Source organism: Mus pahari, chromosome 4, assembly GCF_900095145.1.
Source record: "Mus pahari chromosome 4, PAHARI_EIJ_v1.1, whole genome shotgun sequence".
Lineage (NCBI taxonomy): Eukaryota > Metazoa > Chordata > Mammalia > Rodentia > Muridae > Mus > Mus pahari.
Window position 1 is genome coordinate 108,303,814 of NC_034593.1, and position 19,597 is coordinate 108,323,410.

The 19,597-nt window shown below is 34.3% G+C and overlaps 1 protein-coding gene across 1 annotated transcript in view; it reads right to left on the minus strand.

Annotated features, from left to right (window-relative positions):
- Nucleotides 1-19,597, minus strand: part of Ptbp2 (polypyrimidine tract binding protein 2) — a 66,608-nt gene that overhangs the window by 20,155 nt on the left and 26,856 nt on the right. Inside the window, exons 4-8 of the mRNA XM_029537184.1 lie at nucleotides 16,930-17,102; nucleotides 15,856-15,999; nucleotides 11,633-11,797; nucleotides 11,435-11,545; nucleotides 4,262-4,457 (exon numbers count right to left, since the gene is read on the minus strand). Of these exons, the coding sequence (XP_029393044.1) occupies nucleotides 4,262-4,457; nucleotides 11,435-11,545; nucleotides 11,633-11,797; nucleotides 15,856-15,999; nucleotides 16,930-17,102 (789 nt within the window). The remainder of the gene's footprint in view (nucleotides 1-4,261; nucleotides 4,458-11,434; nucleotides 11,546-11,632; nucleotides 11,798-15,855; nucleotides 16,000-16,929; nucleotides 17,103-19,597) is intronic.

Here is a 19,597-nt window from a genome sequence, read left to right on the forward strand (position 1 = left end):
AAATGGATAATAACTAAAACCAAAAGTGCTAGAAAAGGGACCACCTTCAGGATTGAACCCCACAAACCACTAAGATAAGACAGTAAATTAGACCTCATCAAAATGATGAGTCTGTGCTATGGAAGATTCTGCTGAAGGATGGAAGGGACTCACCCCAGTACTGGAGACTAAACCCAGAACTTCAGACCTTTTGGGGCATATGCTGTAATGACTCAGCCTATCCTTAAGGCAGTGTAGAGCAATACATTCCTCAGTTTCTTTGCTAAGAAATACAGTTGCTAGACAAAACATTTGCATGTATTTGTTTTAATTATGACTGGGTACAAGCATTGATTGTTGCCAAGTTTATGTATTGGTACAGGGTATGGGCTAGATTCTTCTTCCCAGTACCTGCTTTATACTTTAGAAACTGTTGCTTCCAGGTTTAGTAGCCCGAGAGAGTAACCTAGGGAATCATTGATGCGCAGTTTATTGATGTGCGATTATTGACTCGATTGCCTTTTCTCTGACTCCAAAATGGAAGGAATTGGGCAGGGGATAGTTGATACCAGTTTAGATATATTTCTTGTCCCAAAGAAATGCATCTCCATAAAAACAAACAAACAAAAAATATCAGAAAGCAGTAGTATTTTCTTCATAAATAGCAGTTAATCTTCAACTCTTGCTTCACTAAGATATTTTGAGATATTTAAAAAGTACGAATGCCTTGGGCCCACTCCCACTGATTTTCAGTGGTGATTTCCACAGCGAACACATTTAGAAAAGCACCATTACACAAGAAGTACAAATTAACCTTCATGAAAAATGTTCTATCTCCTCATAACCATCAACTAACTGCACAACCTCTGCTAATTTTGTTATTCTAAGAATGGGTGCTACTTTATTCAAACTCTATATTCTTTTGACAGATTAGTTGCTCTAATATTTTTACATGGCAACATAATCATGAAAAATCATTTCTAGCAATTTTCTAAGGCTACCCACCTCTTAATAATATATTAACATTTACCTTGACAAAAATTATAATGCTGACTTATAGTAAATAACTTTAACCAACTTGTTCTCTGAAAGAGGTATGTAGTGAATAAATATACTGCCAAGCTTATGATTATGATTATGTATTTAGATGTTATATTCTAAGTATCTACAAAGTACTGTGTTTTCCTTCTCTGAATAAACTACATTTACCAAAACACTGTGACTCCCAGTAAAAGAGGGAGGGAAACCAGGTTTAAGTGATAGTTTAAAAATAATTAGTGTTTAAAATAAAATCTTTCTGAAAAGTAAGGACATTCATTGAAGTAGCTAAATGTAAAAAGCACAGTGTACCCCATATATCTGAAAGAATGTAAGTATACATAATCTTTTCAGTAAAGGGGTACTGTAGCAATTATTTCAGTAGTTCTGCATCAGAAAGACTGACCAAGAAAGGAATCTCGCCACTATTACTTTGGTTGTACTCTGAAGTCACCCGATAAAATATCCTAAGAGGCAAAAAATAGAGAAAAGACAGTTATCATTTCATAGTGGCGACATCACTAATGGAGCACTAGATGCCCCTGGAAAGTGTTAAGAAATAACTTTTCAGAAACACAGCACTGAGCTGGACACACAGCACAGACTTATACTGCAATAGGTGTTAAGGCAAGATCAAGACCTTAGTTTTAACATAAACTTTATTTTTTAAAAAAGTGAGAATAGTTACTAAAAATACTTTTCTGAAAGGTAACATACCTAAACAAGTTGAAGATTCAGCTCATACCCTAAGCAAACCTAAATCTCTAGTAAGTACTTGTGTAAGAACTACCTAACACACCAGCTGAAAGATTCCAGACAACTGAAAAACTATAAACAAGTATTTTAAAACTACAAAATAGTTTATAATTAATGATACATTCCCCCAGTAATTTAATACGCTTTGAAAAAAAGAAATGAAGTATAAAAACAAAACAAAACAGTGGTTTCAGCTTTAGTTAAAAAAAAAAAAAAAAAAAAAAAGAAAGAAAAAGTCGAGTACAGGGCTAACCTGGGAAGCAAACAGCTTTCCAGCAGCTCTCTTGACACAGTGACATTGTCTCAACCAAGAAAGGTATGCTGACAGGGCAAAAATACAACCTTCTACACCATGCATATTATTCCAAATTAATACATATCTTCCAGGAAGAAACTTGTAAAGCTATTAATAATCTTTAATATTTTTATTCAATAGTTCTAGAAGTATAATATTAGAAAATAATTCAAGGTAAAGATTTTTAATAAAAAATGGTGACTACTATGCAGGCTTCCTATTAGTTGAGATTCAAACTTAGTAGCTCATGCCAACAGAGCAAGCACTTTAAAGAGTTATTCAGTTCCCCAGAATATTCCAAATGACCTCAAAAATATGCCTCTATTTAGGATCCAAACATACACATAGCTTTTTAGAATCCTTTCATGTTATCAACAGTCTTTTATAGTATTTTACCCATAACTTTCCATTCTTTCACAAAGTGGTACATGATTGTTTAATTTTCTAGACTATAAAATCTTTGCTACTACCTATTTTGTTTGGCTACTTAAGGTTTCATTAACAAACCAGTGAAATGTTTAGAAGAATGCCTAAAAACCAGAAGCTACAATTACAGGTCTTTTTACTCTTTTTGTACAAGTTCTGTCTAATAGAGTTAAAAGCTGCCTATCATTTATTGTCATCTCAATCTTGATACTGCCATTAAAAACTGTTAACTATGAACCAACCAAGACTTCAACCAAATCTAAAGTGACAAAATAAAATTCCGTCAGGAACACTGCTAATAGGAACACCTAAAGCATCTACCTACTATTTTTTGTCACAAACAGCAGTGCATGGTGCTAAAGACAGCAAATGCTAGTATAAAGGGTCACCAGTTTTGTATGTCCTCCTGAAAATTAACTGCAAATAACTGCTCTTGAACATTATGATTCATTTTGCATACATACCAATCATTTTTATACATTTACAAGTGAATGAAGTTGTTACATATTTGTAATAATTATTTTCAACACGCATTTGTCTTGTAAAATGAAGGATATAAACTAAAAGTTTAGAAGCTACTTTCTTCTTTCTCAACCATCAATCTGGATTCTCTCTAGCTAGTAACCTTGATTTCAAGATACTATACTTGGGGATAGAGATGGCTCAGTGGTCATGAGCGCTTAGTGACCTGTTGAAGACATGAGCTCGGGTCCCAGAACTCATGTGACAGCTAATAACTGTAAACTCCAGTTCCAGAGAATCGGATGCCCTCTTCTGCCCTTCACAGGCACTCTACACAGGTGGTATACAAACATACATGCAGAGAAAACATCCACACATAAATAAAAATGAAGATAGTATTAAAAATATCAAAGTAAAATTTCAAAACAGAAAAAATTCAATAAAACTATTAAAATTTGACATTATCAGTTTGCTTATTCTAACTTACATTCCCCCCTCCCCCCGCAATCTTTGGCCAATCAACACCCAGCTGTTTATTTTTACACTGCACTTTATGTAAGTAGCACAAATTCATCCATTGTAGGGGTAAGGTAAAATAAAGATAACCACGTCTAAAGGAAGAGCAATAAGCATGTTCTAGAAAAATCTTCATGTACAATTTTTCAATATTTGTGGTGGACTATACTTTTTAAAAAATTTCCAGCCGGGTGTGGTGGCACACACCTTTAATCCCAGCACCCGAGGCAGAGGCAGGCAGATTTCTGAGTTTGAGGCCAGCCTGGTCTACAAAGTGAGTTTCAGGACAGCCAGGGCTACACAGAGAAACCCTGTCTCGAAAAAAAAAAAAAAAAAAAAAAAAATTCCATGCACCCATGGACTCCTATTTTACTATTTTCATCTTCGTAAATACTTTGTTATTTCTGCATGCTGCTGAAGCAATCAAATTAACCCTAACAAGAACACATAAAGACCTTTGGTTTAGACAGAACACCAAATCTGAAGCATACATATTTTAATAACATTCTTTTTCATTTCAGTTTTTCTTCATTTATTTATGTGGGAAAAGTGAGGTGATAAAAAAGGGGTAAGATGAAGATACTTTTAGTTAGTTATCCTCAGGAAGTTAAAGACTTCCTTTTAATGGAATTCATACAACCCCCCTGAATACACAAGAACGAAACTTATAAACTCTCCACGTCATTTGTTAAGGTATGAAATCCAAGGTCAATCATACTTACAGTCGTTCACCAGGCACTTTCCCAGAGAGCAATGGAGGAAAGGTGCTACAGACAGTAAAAGTCCTACCTAGAAGGGATGTCTCCTTGGCAAATGCTGCAGCAATGGCTGGGTCTAACGCAGGCTGGCCGTCTCCAGATGGAAGATCAGGTCGGGTATAATCCCTACTTTTATCATTGTTGTATTTTACATTCAAATTCACAAGTTTGGAAAAATCAATCCTTAGGGTACAGCAAGCATTATAAATATTTTGACCATCTAGGGCCTGTAAAGTGAATAAAATATATCAGTCATCATAAATTTGAAAATTAGCAAAAACAGGAAAAGGATTAAAATTTCACACATCAAGCCATGCTACTGTTCTAAGTGTGTTAAGTTTCTACCACTCACTGCCTTCATTAAATAGGCAATGCTATTTAACTCTAAAATATAACCATTTCATCATCAATGTAACTCTTTTAAATAAAATAAAAAGCTGTAAAACAACCTAAAAAAATAAAACTGTTAACAGTCTCACACACAGCCAGCCCTAATGATAACACTAAAATGAGCTGAACTGTTGGGCCTGAATCAGAATATCTTGATGAAATTAGAAAAGCCAATTATCATTCCAGGAAATTATGGAATAGAAAAGAGTGCTATCTAAAGTTAAAAGTCTAGACTCAATGACATCACTGTAAGACCACTACTAATTTTGAGTATCACTGTAGAAATATAGAAAGTAGGAATAAGGGTCAACAAACTTCCTTAAAGGTTACTGTGGGAATTAAATAAAAGACCATACATGTGAAAGTTTATCATGAATTATTGACTACTATGATTACAGTATTTGCTACTGTATATCAATTATTTCTAGTCCAACAAGGCATATAGGAAAAAAACTATAAATGGGAACATAACATTAATTTTCATCAGAAGAATAAAAATGTCTTATTAATGGAAAAGTAAACATCTATATTTGCTTAAGTATATTAAGCATGGAATTCATTCAAACTCTATAGAACAATAATTCCCTCAATATACAAAAATTTTACTGAGCTGAAAAAAAACTTCACCATCACAAGATCACAGGCCTAGTAAAAAACTAACTTAAAGGCATTTCGTAAACATTATCATTTAAAATTACACTTAGATCAAGCAAATCATTAGACAAAAATATACCACATAAAAGACACCAAATAATATCAATTTTATCAAGAATTTAATGTAAAATAATGCCGTATCCTCCTGTGGAGGCATAAAAGACTAATAGCTATTAATTTACAGTAAGTTGAGTCATTTCTGTTGGGAGAATGTGAACCGGTGACAGAATTGATTTCTATGCAATCTAAATGGCACTGTGAGTATCAGTGCTGCAAATGTCTATCAGAAGACAAGTAGCAAACTTTACCCTTAGGTAACTAATTAAATATTATCAAGGAGTACATATCACCTCATTAGAACTGGCTTGAATCACCATTCCCTAGGTTAATGCTAACATAACTGACAGAAAATTACTAAATCTACAATAGACTTTTCAAGGTGTTATTTTAATGTGATATTAAGGCAGAATGCCAAATTACCTACAATCAATGTACCAATTACTACAACACCCTTTAGAAACCTTTGATAGTTTCAATTTTAACTTTTAGAAAAATATCTGTACACAAATAAAAGACACACAGGCACACAGACTGGGAAGAGCTGGAGAAACGAGTCAAATTTTATAATTGTGTCATACAAGGAGAGGAAAATAGCAATCTAGTTAACTTAAAATTTGTATGAAGTAAGGTGATTGTAAGTAAGGCAGAAAGAATTCAAGTTGAAAAAAACTATGCAAGCTTCATTTCAAGCTGTATTTACAATCCCAAGAAAGACTAGTGATACACAAACCAGTCCTATGGTGGGTGCAGCCAGCAGAACACAGTGAATTCGCTAGAACAAAGGCTACTGTCAGTTAAAGCTAAACATTATTTGTAACAAGCAAAGGCTTCTCAAATATTCCTACTTTCAAAAAAGTTTATGACCCAGGGTGGGGGAATGCTAGGGCAATGAGGCAGGAGTGTGCAGGGGTGGGGGTGTGGGTAGGGGGAGAGATATAGGGGGACTGTGGAGGGGAAAGTGGGGAGGATAACATTTGAAATGTAAATAAATAAAATAACCAATAAAAAAAGTTTAGACACTAAGTAGAAATAATTAGGAAAAATTTGCCACAATAAATTAAAATTTATAAAACACAAGCATCAAAATGAAGGAAAAATGTTAAAACAGAATATACAATGACAAGAACACAATGAAACATGTAGATACGTCAATGGGCACTATTTATATAAAACTTGCTTTAGTGAGAGGTTGTTGGGCATTCTTTAGGGAGGCTCTAAGTGCCAAGTTCTCTTGGACTTTTAACAGTAATTAAGTAGTTCAAATCAACTATTTGCAACATAAAATTCCACACTGGTAGACTATATATAATCTTTTAAAACTCCCGATCCACTGTGAACTCCTATAAATGCAAATTGCAAAATGTAAATGTCAAAGGGTAGTTAAGCAAGTTCTAGCAAACTGTCCACAAAGTACTATCACATTAGATTTTTCAAACCATCTGCATAAACCAGTGAGTTCTTTGTAAGAAAGACTAAAGGACATGATTTTAGTGCTATAAGCATCTGAGTTGACTGTTGTTGCTTTCTTAAAAGCTAAAATGTAACCCACAGGTATGCTAAAACAAAACAACAACAAAGCACCATTATCTAGAATCTACAAAGACATACAGTTCATGGACTTCAAATAACAAAAGCAAAAGGACATTGGCTACTCACGCGTTGTAGTTATAACTCTGCTGCAAAAAAATAACCTTTAAAACTGGGCTATTTACATGCTTCAATTAGCTTTACACATTCCAATGTTAAAATTGTTATTGAGAAGACAAGGAAAGAGTTTCTTTGGTTTGTCAGTATACTGCATGAGTTTTCTTACAAAAATATGAAGACCTTTACTTTATGATAGTTAGGATTGTTATGGCTTCAGTTTATCACCTCAAATGTCAATGCTCAACAGATGTAGTATAGAACAAAGCAGACACAGTATTTACTCAGACTAACAGACAACAGTTATCTAAGAAATAATTATATAAAACCATTCTAATTCAAAGTACAAAGTGGAGTTCTGCGTGAAGAATTTTCTAAACTGGAATTTGATTAAAGGAAAAAGTAAAAGTAAGTGAAGAGGAAAGCAATACAAACCAATAAAATAGCACACTGTAAACCTCAAAGATCAGAGAAAGCGCACCTACAAAGTATTTAAAGAAGTTTGACTCAAATGAAAAAGGAGTCATGAAATGAGACTTAAGAAACAGACAAACATTTAATCTCCTAAACCACGTTGATGAATACAGACTTTATCCTAAGGACAAAAGATAGTCACTGAAGGACACTGAGAAAGCAAGTAGTATGTCTAAATTGAAATCCTCATGTAGTCTGAAAAACAAACAACAAAACCAAAGTAAAAAACCCACTGGGAACGACCTAAGATCCCGAAGGAATGGATTTCAGCCAAGTACCATGACCCTGACGTCAGAGGATGTCCTGATGGCTCACATCAGAAAACTTCTATGCACTGCTGATCAAGGACAAGTAGCTCATTCTGCATGAAATGACTTTGTGTCACATGGTCTACTAGTCTCAAATGACCATGCTGTTCTTGAAACTTGCCACCTCTGGCTTAGAGAAGCTTCTTTTGGCAGCAAGCAGTAGTTAACTAAGGAGACACAAGTGCTCAGTTCTAAGAAACGAAACTGTATCACTCTCTCAAAGGCTGAGGGACCATAACAGAGAGAGCCAAGGAAAGTAGAGTGTTATTCAAACTGTCTTCTGGGCATGACATGCTGCACTCGAGTGCTTAGCATCTGTAATTACCTGCGCAAGATCTGTACAAGACTAGGCCTGCCAACGTTCCATTAACCAGAAAGAGGAGGCTAGTGAGAATCTACAGGCCCTTATAATTACTAGGGAGAGACATTTTCTTCAGTAATGTAGGTACTAGTAAATTGGACCTCTGGGTAGTTTAAGTGAGAATGGCTTTCATAGGCTCATGTTTGAATACTTGATCCCCAACTGTTGGAAAGGATAAGAATATGGCCTCCAATAAAGTTTTCTATAAGTTGCCTTGGTTGTGCTATCTGTTCATAACAATGAAAAAGTAACTGAGACTGTTGTTGCTCCTGTAATAATCTCAAAATGTTCCTGGAAAGAGATCAACAGGAATGGTAGGAGAAAAAGAAAGGATAATTAACAAGCATGGGTGTGATTAAAATATATTATATAAAGGTATAAATATTATAATGAAGCCCATATGTTTAACTAAAACTAAATAGAGAAAATACACAGCATTACTTGTTTGTAAACACACAAAACATTCTATTAGCATCAGCACTAAGTAAACTATAGCTACAAATATGTTATTTTTATACTAACATAAGTTTAAAAAAATGAGAGAAAAACTTTGAGTAATACCTGTTTAACTAGGGTGGTAACAGCCAAAGGACAGACAAATAGGAATTCAGGAATCAGAATCAATGTCTGAAAACAGGATGGAAGGAAGGAGTAATGACTCCAAGTTTTCTGGCTTGTTAAGAACAATGANACTGGCATATTGGACTATGAGACACAGGGAACACTAGGAACTGCAAGTTGCAATGAGAACAGTCTAAGTTTGAAAGTGTACAATGATTGGTTAGATTCCTAGTCTGGGTCTTTTGGTAAAGTTCTGAGCTAGAGAAGTTAACAAAAGCACTAAAGATAACTAAGTTGTATGAATAAAGTCTGCCAAACACAAGCAGAATGTGAAAGGGGAAGGGCAATTAAAAAGAAAGGAAGGAGAAATCTAAGGAAAGTATCAGAAACTAGGAGGGAAAAACTTAAGAAAGTGGGGTTAGAGTGCCAAATAGTACCACAGAGTATAAGCACATTTAAAGCTGAAACCGACTACTCCAACTTTGGTGCCCACTACCACAGGTAAAAGGGTAGTTTAGGGAACTATGGATGAAACCAAACAACAGTGCACAGAGAAACGAGGAGAACAGCTATGAGCAGCAAAAAGCTTGCTTAAGAAATCTGATTATACTTAAAGTAGAGAAGAAGGAAGGATGGAGGAAGACAGAACACAACATGTGCAGAACAGGATCAGCAAGATTTGAAGTAAATTCACTAGAAACTTCCGCATATTAGAAATCCTGGTGATAAGCAATCAGGATGGAAAAATAAGTCAAAGTAGATAAGACAATTATGCCATTTCTACTAAGATTGCCTGAGGAAGCAAGCAAAGAATGAATGTATGGATCTGTTCTTTATTGATGAACATATATGCTGTCTTTAAAAAGGGCATATATATACTTAAACATAGGGATGCAGATTAATTTTGCTAGAGACTACTAAAATTCCCATCTGACTAAAAAAAAAAAAAAAAAAGCAGCAACTGAGAGTGAGCAAAGACCAAGTAAAGTACCCTCGTCAACTCTGTAAACAGAGTAGTGCTGACTAAAAAAGGAACGTGAAGGGATTCCCCCAGGAAGAATGACTGCTTTCTGATGACACTCAAAAAGGTGAAACATTCTCAACTGTCAGAGGATAGGACACTACGCAATATTCTCTAGTGACACCCTTGATAAAGGCACAAAGAATGCAGATTGCAACGCTCATCAAAACATTTCCCAAGCAGTCTACATGGCAGGGAGATAGGATAGGGAAGTGTTCTGGAAAGTGAATACCATTTCCTTTGCTAACAGGTTCAGCTACCAGAATGTGTACTTAAGAAAGTGTATTCTTCTTAAAATTATCACTTTAGACTTCTGTATAGAAAACTTCAGCAAGCATACGTAAATAATCACAAACACATATAATCGGATGCTTATCTACACACACGCAAATATATAAAACAATTGTGATACTTTATCATAATAGTAAATGATTACTATATATTATTTTGACAAAATACATACATTAACTGTTTTTTTTTCTGTAACAATTGGAACATAAATTCTAAACTCCAGTTCACTGATCCTTTGTCAATACTTTCCTCTGGATCAAACAGATAAGAGATAGATACAGACACAACCCAACAAATATATAAAATACACATTAAAAAAAAGTACACCACTTACAAATACATTTAAAATTATAAAATGCTATAAAAATAATAGTCTCTAGTTATTTCCGATAGTAAAATCTCATACCACATTAATATAAAAACTTGACAAATACAGGAGGTAAGGCATGTGAAGAATAAGTATTTTGGGCAAGAGAGAATTTTAATAGTTAACTGGTGTCTGAAAAGGAAGCATAGTAAAATAGGATTATATAACCTGAGAACTAGTAGGTTAAGACTAAAAATACCTGGAAAAAATTGATACGTAATATACTTCATTAAATCTTAACATTGTTTTATATCAGAAAGTGGAGAGATGCTGTATTACAATTATGCCATTATTACTACCAAAAATGTTTACTATTGGAAGCATGTTTACTGGCCAAATCTGATAGTGTGTAGGTCAAAGAAAATGAAACAAACAAAAAAAACCAGTCCAACTTTCAGATGGGCAATCTTGACCTAGAGAAATCAATGAAATATACTAGAGAACATGATTAGTATGAAAATAAAAGAATCAAAAGTAAAATATTAGGTAAGACTAACATAAAAAACTGACTTAATAGTTTCATAACATTACTTAATATTCATTTTTAATGATTCAATAATGAAATAACCTGGCAAAAGAAGTTTAACAGTAAAAACAGAATTGAATAAATTAAAGAGAAAGCTTTAAGCATTAAGAAGCAAAGGGATTTATAAATTTTCAACAGCATCATGACAAAGGGGTAATTTTCTCTAGTTTCTTACCTTACATATCTAAAAATGATTTAAAAAAACATAAATGGTATGCCTAAAAAGCAGACTAAGAAATTAAAAACAAAACAAAAACCCCACAAGACCTGTAAGATACAATGTAACTAGAGCTGACCAGAATACTGAAGTATGTGAACCAAAGTACCTTGAAAAGTTACTATGACACTCCTAGAAAAAGGTACATTAAACTGTGTGCATGCACAAGGCTACCCCACTGTCTTAACAAGATCACAGTTTACAATCAAATTGAACAAATATATAAGACAAGCCTATGTTACAGTTGACTAGAGCTACAGTTGTTTTAAGTTAAACTAACACCACCAATGCATGAAAAACACATCACTCTCTCAAGAGGCCCCAACTTACTAGCTTGGCTTGTTGAGCATTTACTGGATCACCATACTGGAGCAAAGCCTGAAACTGGTTGTTTTTTGTAAATGTGATTATCTTCAATACAGCACCAAACTTAGAAAATATCTGTGAAAACATTATAATGAAGGCATTATCATTTACTGTATTATTTCTTCAAGCTATAAGCAACTATGCAAAGCAAATAACACTTACTTGGTGAAGGACATCAAGTGTTACAGGGTAGTACATATTGTCAATAATTATTCTAAGTACTGGACTCTGGGCTGGAGTCACCGCACTCTCACTGACTGTGGTGCCACTAAGAGGAGTGTTTGCTGTCTGGACAGCTGTCACAGCTTGAAGAACTACTTGAGCACGCTGAAAAACAGTGACAGACAACACATCCATTATTTCTTCTTGCACTTTGTTACATATTTTACTACTTCTTGTAGCTCAAGTATCCCACTACATTTCTTTCCAAATAATTACCTAAGCACTTTAATACCAATGCTGACATAGGTCACGCCAATTATTCTGAAAGAATATGATTTACTTGGATAGATTTTTATAACCAGAAACTGTTAGATGAGAAATTTACAGAATAAAAAAACTTTAGCTTCATATTATACCATCCAGAGACTGCCCCACCCGGGGATCCATCCCATAATCAGCCACCAAACGCAGACACTATTGCATATGCCAGCAAGATTTTGCTGAAAGGACCCTGATATAGCTGTCTCTTGTGAGGCTATGCCAGTGCCTGGTAAACACAGAAGTGGATGCTCATAGTCAGCTATTAGATAGAACACAGGGCCCCCAATGGAGGAGCTAGAGAAAGTACCCAAGGAGCTGAAGGGGTCTGCAACCGTATAGGTGGAACAACAATACAAACTAACCAGTACCCCCAGAGCTCTTGTCTCTGGCTGCATATGTCAACCATCATTGGGAAGATAGCCCCCTTGGTCTTGCAAACTTTATATGCCCCAGTACAGGGGAACACTAGGGCCAAGAACTGGGAGTGGGTGGATAGGGGAGCAGGGCGGTGGGAGGTATAGGGAACTCTGAGGATAGCATTTGAAATGTAGTGAAGAAAAAAACTAATAAAAAATTGGAAAAAGTTAAAAAAGAAAAAAAAAAACATAACATCTGTTACAAATTCCAATCTTTTAAAACTAGAATCTGTAAGATAACCACATAAAATTCGATAAATACAAAAGGTGAAATTTTCCCTGTAACTTTGTCACCTCAGTTTCCTTTCCTGTACCAATCCCCTCACCGTCCTTTCAGAAATAAGATCTATACAAAAGCATATTATTAATCCCACACTTTTTTGTGGAATTAATTCCATGCTTATTTAGTGCCAATCATTTTTTAGCTTGACAATTACAATTTCTCATAGTAGTAACAAATGACTTTGTTTTAGTACATGAAGCACAGTTTGCCAATAGAGGTTTTAGGTTTTCAAAATATTACATGTACACAGAAAAGGACTCAAATACTTGGAAGAGACCTTGGTAAAATACCACAAATTGAACTTATCTGAAAAAAATATTAACCCAACAAACAAAACAAAAACCTGTAACACTATCCAAAACAAAAACCTGTAACACTACCGATGTACCAGAAACCATTGAGCCATGCCTTCTCCCAGATAAAGAAATGGAACTATAACATCTATGTTCTACTTTGGTCTGGCTTTCAAGAAATACCATTTTATGATGTATACATATGCTTTACAAATACACAAAGCTTGTTCAGTCCTTTTTGGCTATAGATATTCCACAACTTCTCTTATTGCTGCACACTTGGGTCATTTCTAGCTTTGGACTACTAGAATGAAATAGTTGCTCCCTGAATTTGTTTTTTTTTTTTTATGTATCTTTTTATTTACATATATATGCTTTCTCAAGCATTCAATTAGGAGTGGAATTATTATGTATACAACATGCATATGCTCAACTTGAGATATATTTCCAAAATGATTCTACCAATTTACATCCCAGTCACCTTTATATGAGAATTCAAGCTTCCTTGGATATCAACTCCAGCATGTGCTATTAGATGTCTTGTCTATTTCTTTATAGATAGGTCTTTGCTATACAGCCCAGATTGGCCTTATCCATGCTCCATCAAAAAGTGAGAGCGCAGCAGTAGCAAAGACTTCAAGCAAGAGATACCTCATCCAGTGAGATGTCTTGTCTATTTCTTTATAGATAGGTCTTTGCTATACAGCCCAGACTGGCACTATCCATCTTCCATCGCAAAGTGAGGGCACAGTGGCAGCAAAGACTTCAAGCAAGAGACACCTCATCCAGTTAGAGGACTAACACATCATTACTTTTTGAAATTACATTGAGGTAAAAGTATAGGCAAACAGATGGCCGTAAGGGAGGAGACACAGTAGGTGTTCTAGGCCTTTATGTAACCAAGCAAAAAAGGGACATGATGCAGGAGAATAACTTAGTAGGACTCAATGCCAATAACTGGGTCATCTAAGCGACAGTGACAGCAAGGAACAGAGAAAAGTGTACAGGTCACAATACAGAGTGAACTCATAGTCTTGATAATATAATAAATGGCTATAGCCAAACATGTATTTACTTGCCTCTCTATTATGAAATACCAAAATGCTTGTAAGTGAATAATTATGTAACAAACACTAAACATTAGGCTGAAAATGATGTCAAATTCCAGCAATTAATGTAACAGAAGAAAAAAAAAAAAAAAAAAAAAAAAAAAAAGAAAATACACAGCAAGTTCAAATTTATCCTGGCAACAACAATGACAATAACAAAACAAAAACATAAACGAACAAACAAACAAACAAAAAAAACAGGATCAGAGCAGCAACTGGAAGGTTCACAAAACAGGGAGCCAGGAAGCACAGACTCAGATTAATGCAAAGTCTGGATAATGAACGAGCAACTCAATTCTGGCCTCTGACTCATCACCTCAACACTAAAACCAATAAACCCTTAAAAGAATCAAAAGCCCTAAAAGTCACATTTGTTAGCTCGGAACAAATGCCCTTTGGCATTTGGGGGTGGACAGAGGGAACAAACTTGGCATCCAATTCCTCATTACTTTAATCTAGGGGGGCTATGTGAGTCCAACAGAACTCCAATTGTGCATTCTCAAACAGGAGTGTGGCAGAAGAAAGAGCATGGCAGAAGAGTGAGGACAAGACAGACACAAGGGGAACTCAAGAGGAGACAGCATTCAAACTCTGCTAGGGTATTTTGAAAATAAAACTGTACTTAGAACCTTCAAAGAACTGCAAGGTGCTTTCTTTGTCAAACTAAAAGGTAAAGCCATACTAAACGGTCAGAAGGGCTTTTGAAAACTCAAACCTTTACTTAATTTGAACATTCCTTCCATAACAGAATAAGTCATTTATTGTCTAGTCACTCTGAAGTTGATTATACCAAAGTACCCTCTATATGGGACTTTAAGTAACAATTCTAATTTAAAATAATACATCTAGGTTTGTCCTCCTCCTTATATATTTCTTTCCTTTGAATGTTTGAAGATGCAAGGCATAGCTCAGTGATGGAGTGATCAACTAACATTCTCAAGGCCTCGGATATGATCCATCCACAGCACTACATAGAATAAAAATCATACTGAAGCAATATACATAGAAAGCTTTTACACGCACTGTTAAAGAAAAGTAAAGTTCTTAGACCATTACAGCAAATTAACATATTTTTGTCTAAAAGTATACTTATATTATTTTAACATTAATTTTAAATAATATCTGTATACTTCAAAAGCCAACATTCACATGTTCTTCAGTCTTAGTTTTTCTCAAGGGAAAATTAATATGCCATTAAAAAAGCAAAATAAAAACTTCTCTACTGAAAGAATACCAAGAATCAATCATGGCCTTGGATTTCCTATGTCCCAGTGGCAGAGCAGTGCAATTCATGCTACCAAGTTCCTTTTCCTGCCACAGCAGCTCCAAGCTCTCCTCCACCTGAGCCATTCCCCTCCCTCCCCTCCTGCACCTGACCACCAGCTCTAGCTGTGACTACACATCTCTTGCCAGTGTCCGTTCAATGTTGCTTAATACAGGGTCAAAATAACCCTCAGCCCCTATTTCCATGTTAAAATCTTTCAACTTTAAACCTGCAAAAAGTAGCAATCTCTGACATCTTTAAATAAACAGTAATAATAATAATTTAGATCAGGAAAATGAGTATCAGAAAGCCACCTATTTTTATAAAAGAATATTTAACATATATATATATATATATATATATANATATATATATATATATATATATATATATATATATATATATATATATATATATATATATAAATATTTTAAAGATAACAAAAATGCATATAAAAAGTATTTTCTATTAATATATGCTATTTATTAGTCTTAAGATGCTATCGGCTATATTATTTATGTACCTAAAAACACTCACTTGGTTTAATGTATTATCTGTCTTTAGTTCTTTGTGATTGGAGTACTGGATGTAAATTGGTTGGTTACGAAGATGAGGTGTCACAGCAGAATAGTAATTAACCATAGTAATAGCTGCTTCCTCTGTTGCCAGTTCCAAAAATGCCTGAAAATGAGTTTTTGAAAAAGATACCATGAATTAAACTTAAATAAAAATTACAATTTTTAACTCAAACTCAAGTCTGTGTAACCTAATCTGCTAATTAAAATACTGCCTAGAATATAACCCTCATTTACACTTCATTATTCTAATAAAGAGAATTTAGCATCTTACTGAAAGGCTGGAAGAGATGGCTGTTACAAGCATTTGATGCTTTTCCAGAGGACCTAAGTTCACAACCCATCACCCATCTACAAGGCTTACAGAGGCCTTGCCTTAAACTTCAATTCCAAGGAATGTGACACCCATAAGCTTTTGCTGGTACCTTAACTCACATGCACATATCCACAAACAAGATATGTAATCTGAAAATAATAAAATATATCTTAGAAATCACTTAATTTTAAAAATATTATTGGGGTTAATTCAAGTAATACCCTTGGATTTTGTTGGTTCTATCTACAAATTACTACATTCCATCAATCTGTTTTTTAAAAAAATGGAGAAAATAAGCATTTTCTAACCCCAAAATTTTTTTATTACTATCCTAGAGGTCTCATATAAAAAATACAATAGAAAAAAATTAAAAGGTAAGAATAATTATTATATTAGTTACATTTTAGAGAATGTTAATTTTCATAAATTCTTCTAAAGAAAATTTTTGGAAATTTTAAAACATAATGTCATTTTTAATATGCATAGCTCCTACTGCTACTATGAATGAGCATCCAAAATTAAGCCTGATTTCTAATGCTACCAGATGAATAAACTCATGTAATAGATGCTATTAGTACCCCTGGTTTCTGCTATTACAAAACAAAACAAACAGAAAACTGAACTTCTTTTAATTTTGTCAGAAAATGAATCCTTTAGGTGACAGACAATTCTCCTTCTGTATAATTTAATATACTAGTAGTAATGCTTGTAGAACTGTACCTGGTTTTTTCCTTTCAGCATAAGGATGTTAGTCACCTTACCAAAAGGTAAACCTAAAGCAATAACTTCTGTTTCAGTCACTTCACCAGGTAACTTTCGAATGTGAAGTACACGAGAGGGCGCCCCATCCATTTTATCTTCTCCTTTAAATTTCTTACTATCGTTACCGTTGGCTGAAAGACATGCAGAAATATTCTTTATAATCAGTAAGAAAAAAATTGATTCCTATGCAAAGTTAAAAATACTTTAAAACATAGGTGAGTAAATCTGAATTCTTGAAAAGCTAATATTAGGCTTTCAAAGGAAAGGAGAAAAAAATCATTAAACCATCAATTAAGGTTACCATCAAGCCATGTGCACAGTCTATGTAGAAGAATAATTAGCAAAAATACTAAAATTCAATTTCATACCAAAACTGTCCAATGACTAAAGAACACAAGTAAATTAAAATTACCACTGAATTCTTTTTACAGCAGGCTCCCCTTAGCCAAGAGATACATCCCAAAGCCCCCACTCTACATGTATAAACAGCTAGAATTAAGCTCTATTGAAGATTTTTTTCTACATGTTACATACGTATAGTAAGGTTTAAACAGGACACAGGAGCTTACTAAGAATAAATAATAAAACAAAACAACACAATGAAGTAGAATTATATACACTTTTGGATCATTACATTAGACTAGTAGTGTCCATTTCAATAAGTAAATATGCCCTCATTACAAAGTTTCATAAAAAAATATTGTGTAATTATGGATGCCTATAGATTTTATAATATTTCATACATAACTGAAAGCCATCTCTACATCTATCAGTTGGTCATAATGTACTAGATACTCAAGTGTACTTGTTAAAACTTCAAGTAACATGAAAAATCCTTATACATGTTAATATATTCATGGTTACATTTTAAAGATTAAATACTCTACAAAAATATTTTATGATTCTGTGTGAAAGTCAGAGGACAGCTTGCTAGAGTTATGTTTTTCCACCATGTGTGTCCCAGCAATTAAGCTTGGCAGTCAATGCCTTTACCTGCTGAGCCACCTTGAAGGCCTAGAAATCTCGCTGTACACCATTATCATATATTACTCAGTCCTGAGGCACTTTAAGTACAATTTCTACTTTAAATATCTAAACAAATGAAACTTGAAAGCTATTTCTACTCCAACACTTCTCTTTAAGTCAAAACCTGTTTTCTATGTCCATCTTGAACACCAACATCTTCATGAGTAAGGAAAGTAATCTCATGCTGCACTCTGAACAAATCATTTTTCTGCTTTCTACTTTAATTACCTTTCTCACAACTGTCAATCTAAAACTGTTGTTTCTTCAAAAACATTCTTAAGCTCTCCTATAATTCAGTACAAGTGACCTTCACATTAAAACAGAGCACTTTGGTTAAAAAATAACTGATAAAAAATAAAATAATCATATTGAATCTATTACTTTTCTGGACCAGCCTTTAGAGATCACCCACCAGTGACTAAGAACTACGAACCTTCCCTTGTTAGATTTCTTCCAATCATTTTAAATTTACTGAGTTATTTTATAATCCAGAATAGACTGTATTATGATGAACACCCTACACATATCTGCAGGCTGGCCTATAGTTACCCAGTATAGTTTTACAAACAAGGGTCACCAAGGTGACAAAGCCATTGTTCTAATTCTCTAGTCTGTCTTCTTATTTACAGTGTTAATGGTTAAGCTTGTTGATTTGACTGGATTTAGAATCACCACAGAAACACACATTGACTAGGGTATAGTAGCATGCTACCAGAAAAAGTTTAAGTGAAAAGACCCAGACTCCACAGCTACAGTGCGAAAGGAATAAAAGAAAAACAAAACAAGCTAAGCACCAGCGTTTATTTCTCATTACTCTTGAGTACAGACTCAATGTTATCTGATGACACTCTTGTGTCACCGTGGCTTTCCTGTTCCAGGAAACTACATATCTTCTTACAATATAAACAAAGTAAACTTTCCTTTAAGTTGCTCCATGCCAGGTATTGAGTCACAATTAAAGAACAATTCAGGGAGAAAGAGGTAACTGTCCATAAATTTCTATGGGATGGTTTACTGAAAGTACAACTAAAACATGAAGAACAGGTGCTTCTGTCATGTTTATCATGTCTTAAGGTTGTTCCAGACACAGTTCAACAATATTAGGTTTTCTGACAAAAATGAAATATTTTCTATAGATATTTTCTTATCTGTAATTTTCTGTTCTCACAACAGTAAAATAAAACTTTATGTTTTCTGTTTGTATGAAATATAACTTTCCATCCTTTTACTATTAACCTATTTGTTCCAACCTGACTTTAGAATAGTAGCTAGAACTTCTTTCTAAATTCAGGGCAATAATCCTTTTGATTAAACTGTATAGTCCAGTATTTTACAAAAGAAAATGCAATGCAGACCTCACAATAATTTTCAGTTTAGATCCACAGCAACAAAGATTTTCACATACCTTCTTCCCACATAAACAACCCCTATCATCAACATTCTCCACCAGAGCCGAGCATTTTTTATGTCACTAAGTTCTGACAAACATATGATGACATTACATCCATCATTACAGTACAATATATAGTCTACCCCCAGTCTCAAACACCTTCTCTATTACAAGCTACGTTCACTACCTTGCTCTCCACTGCCATCATGT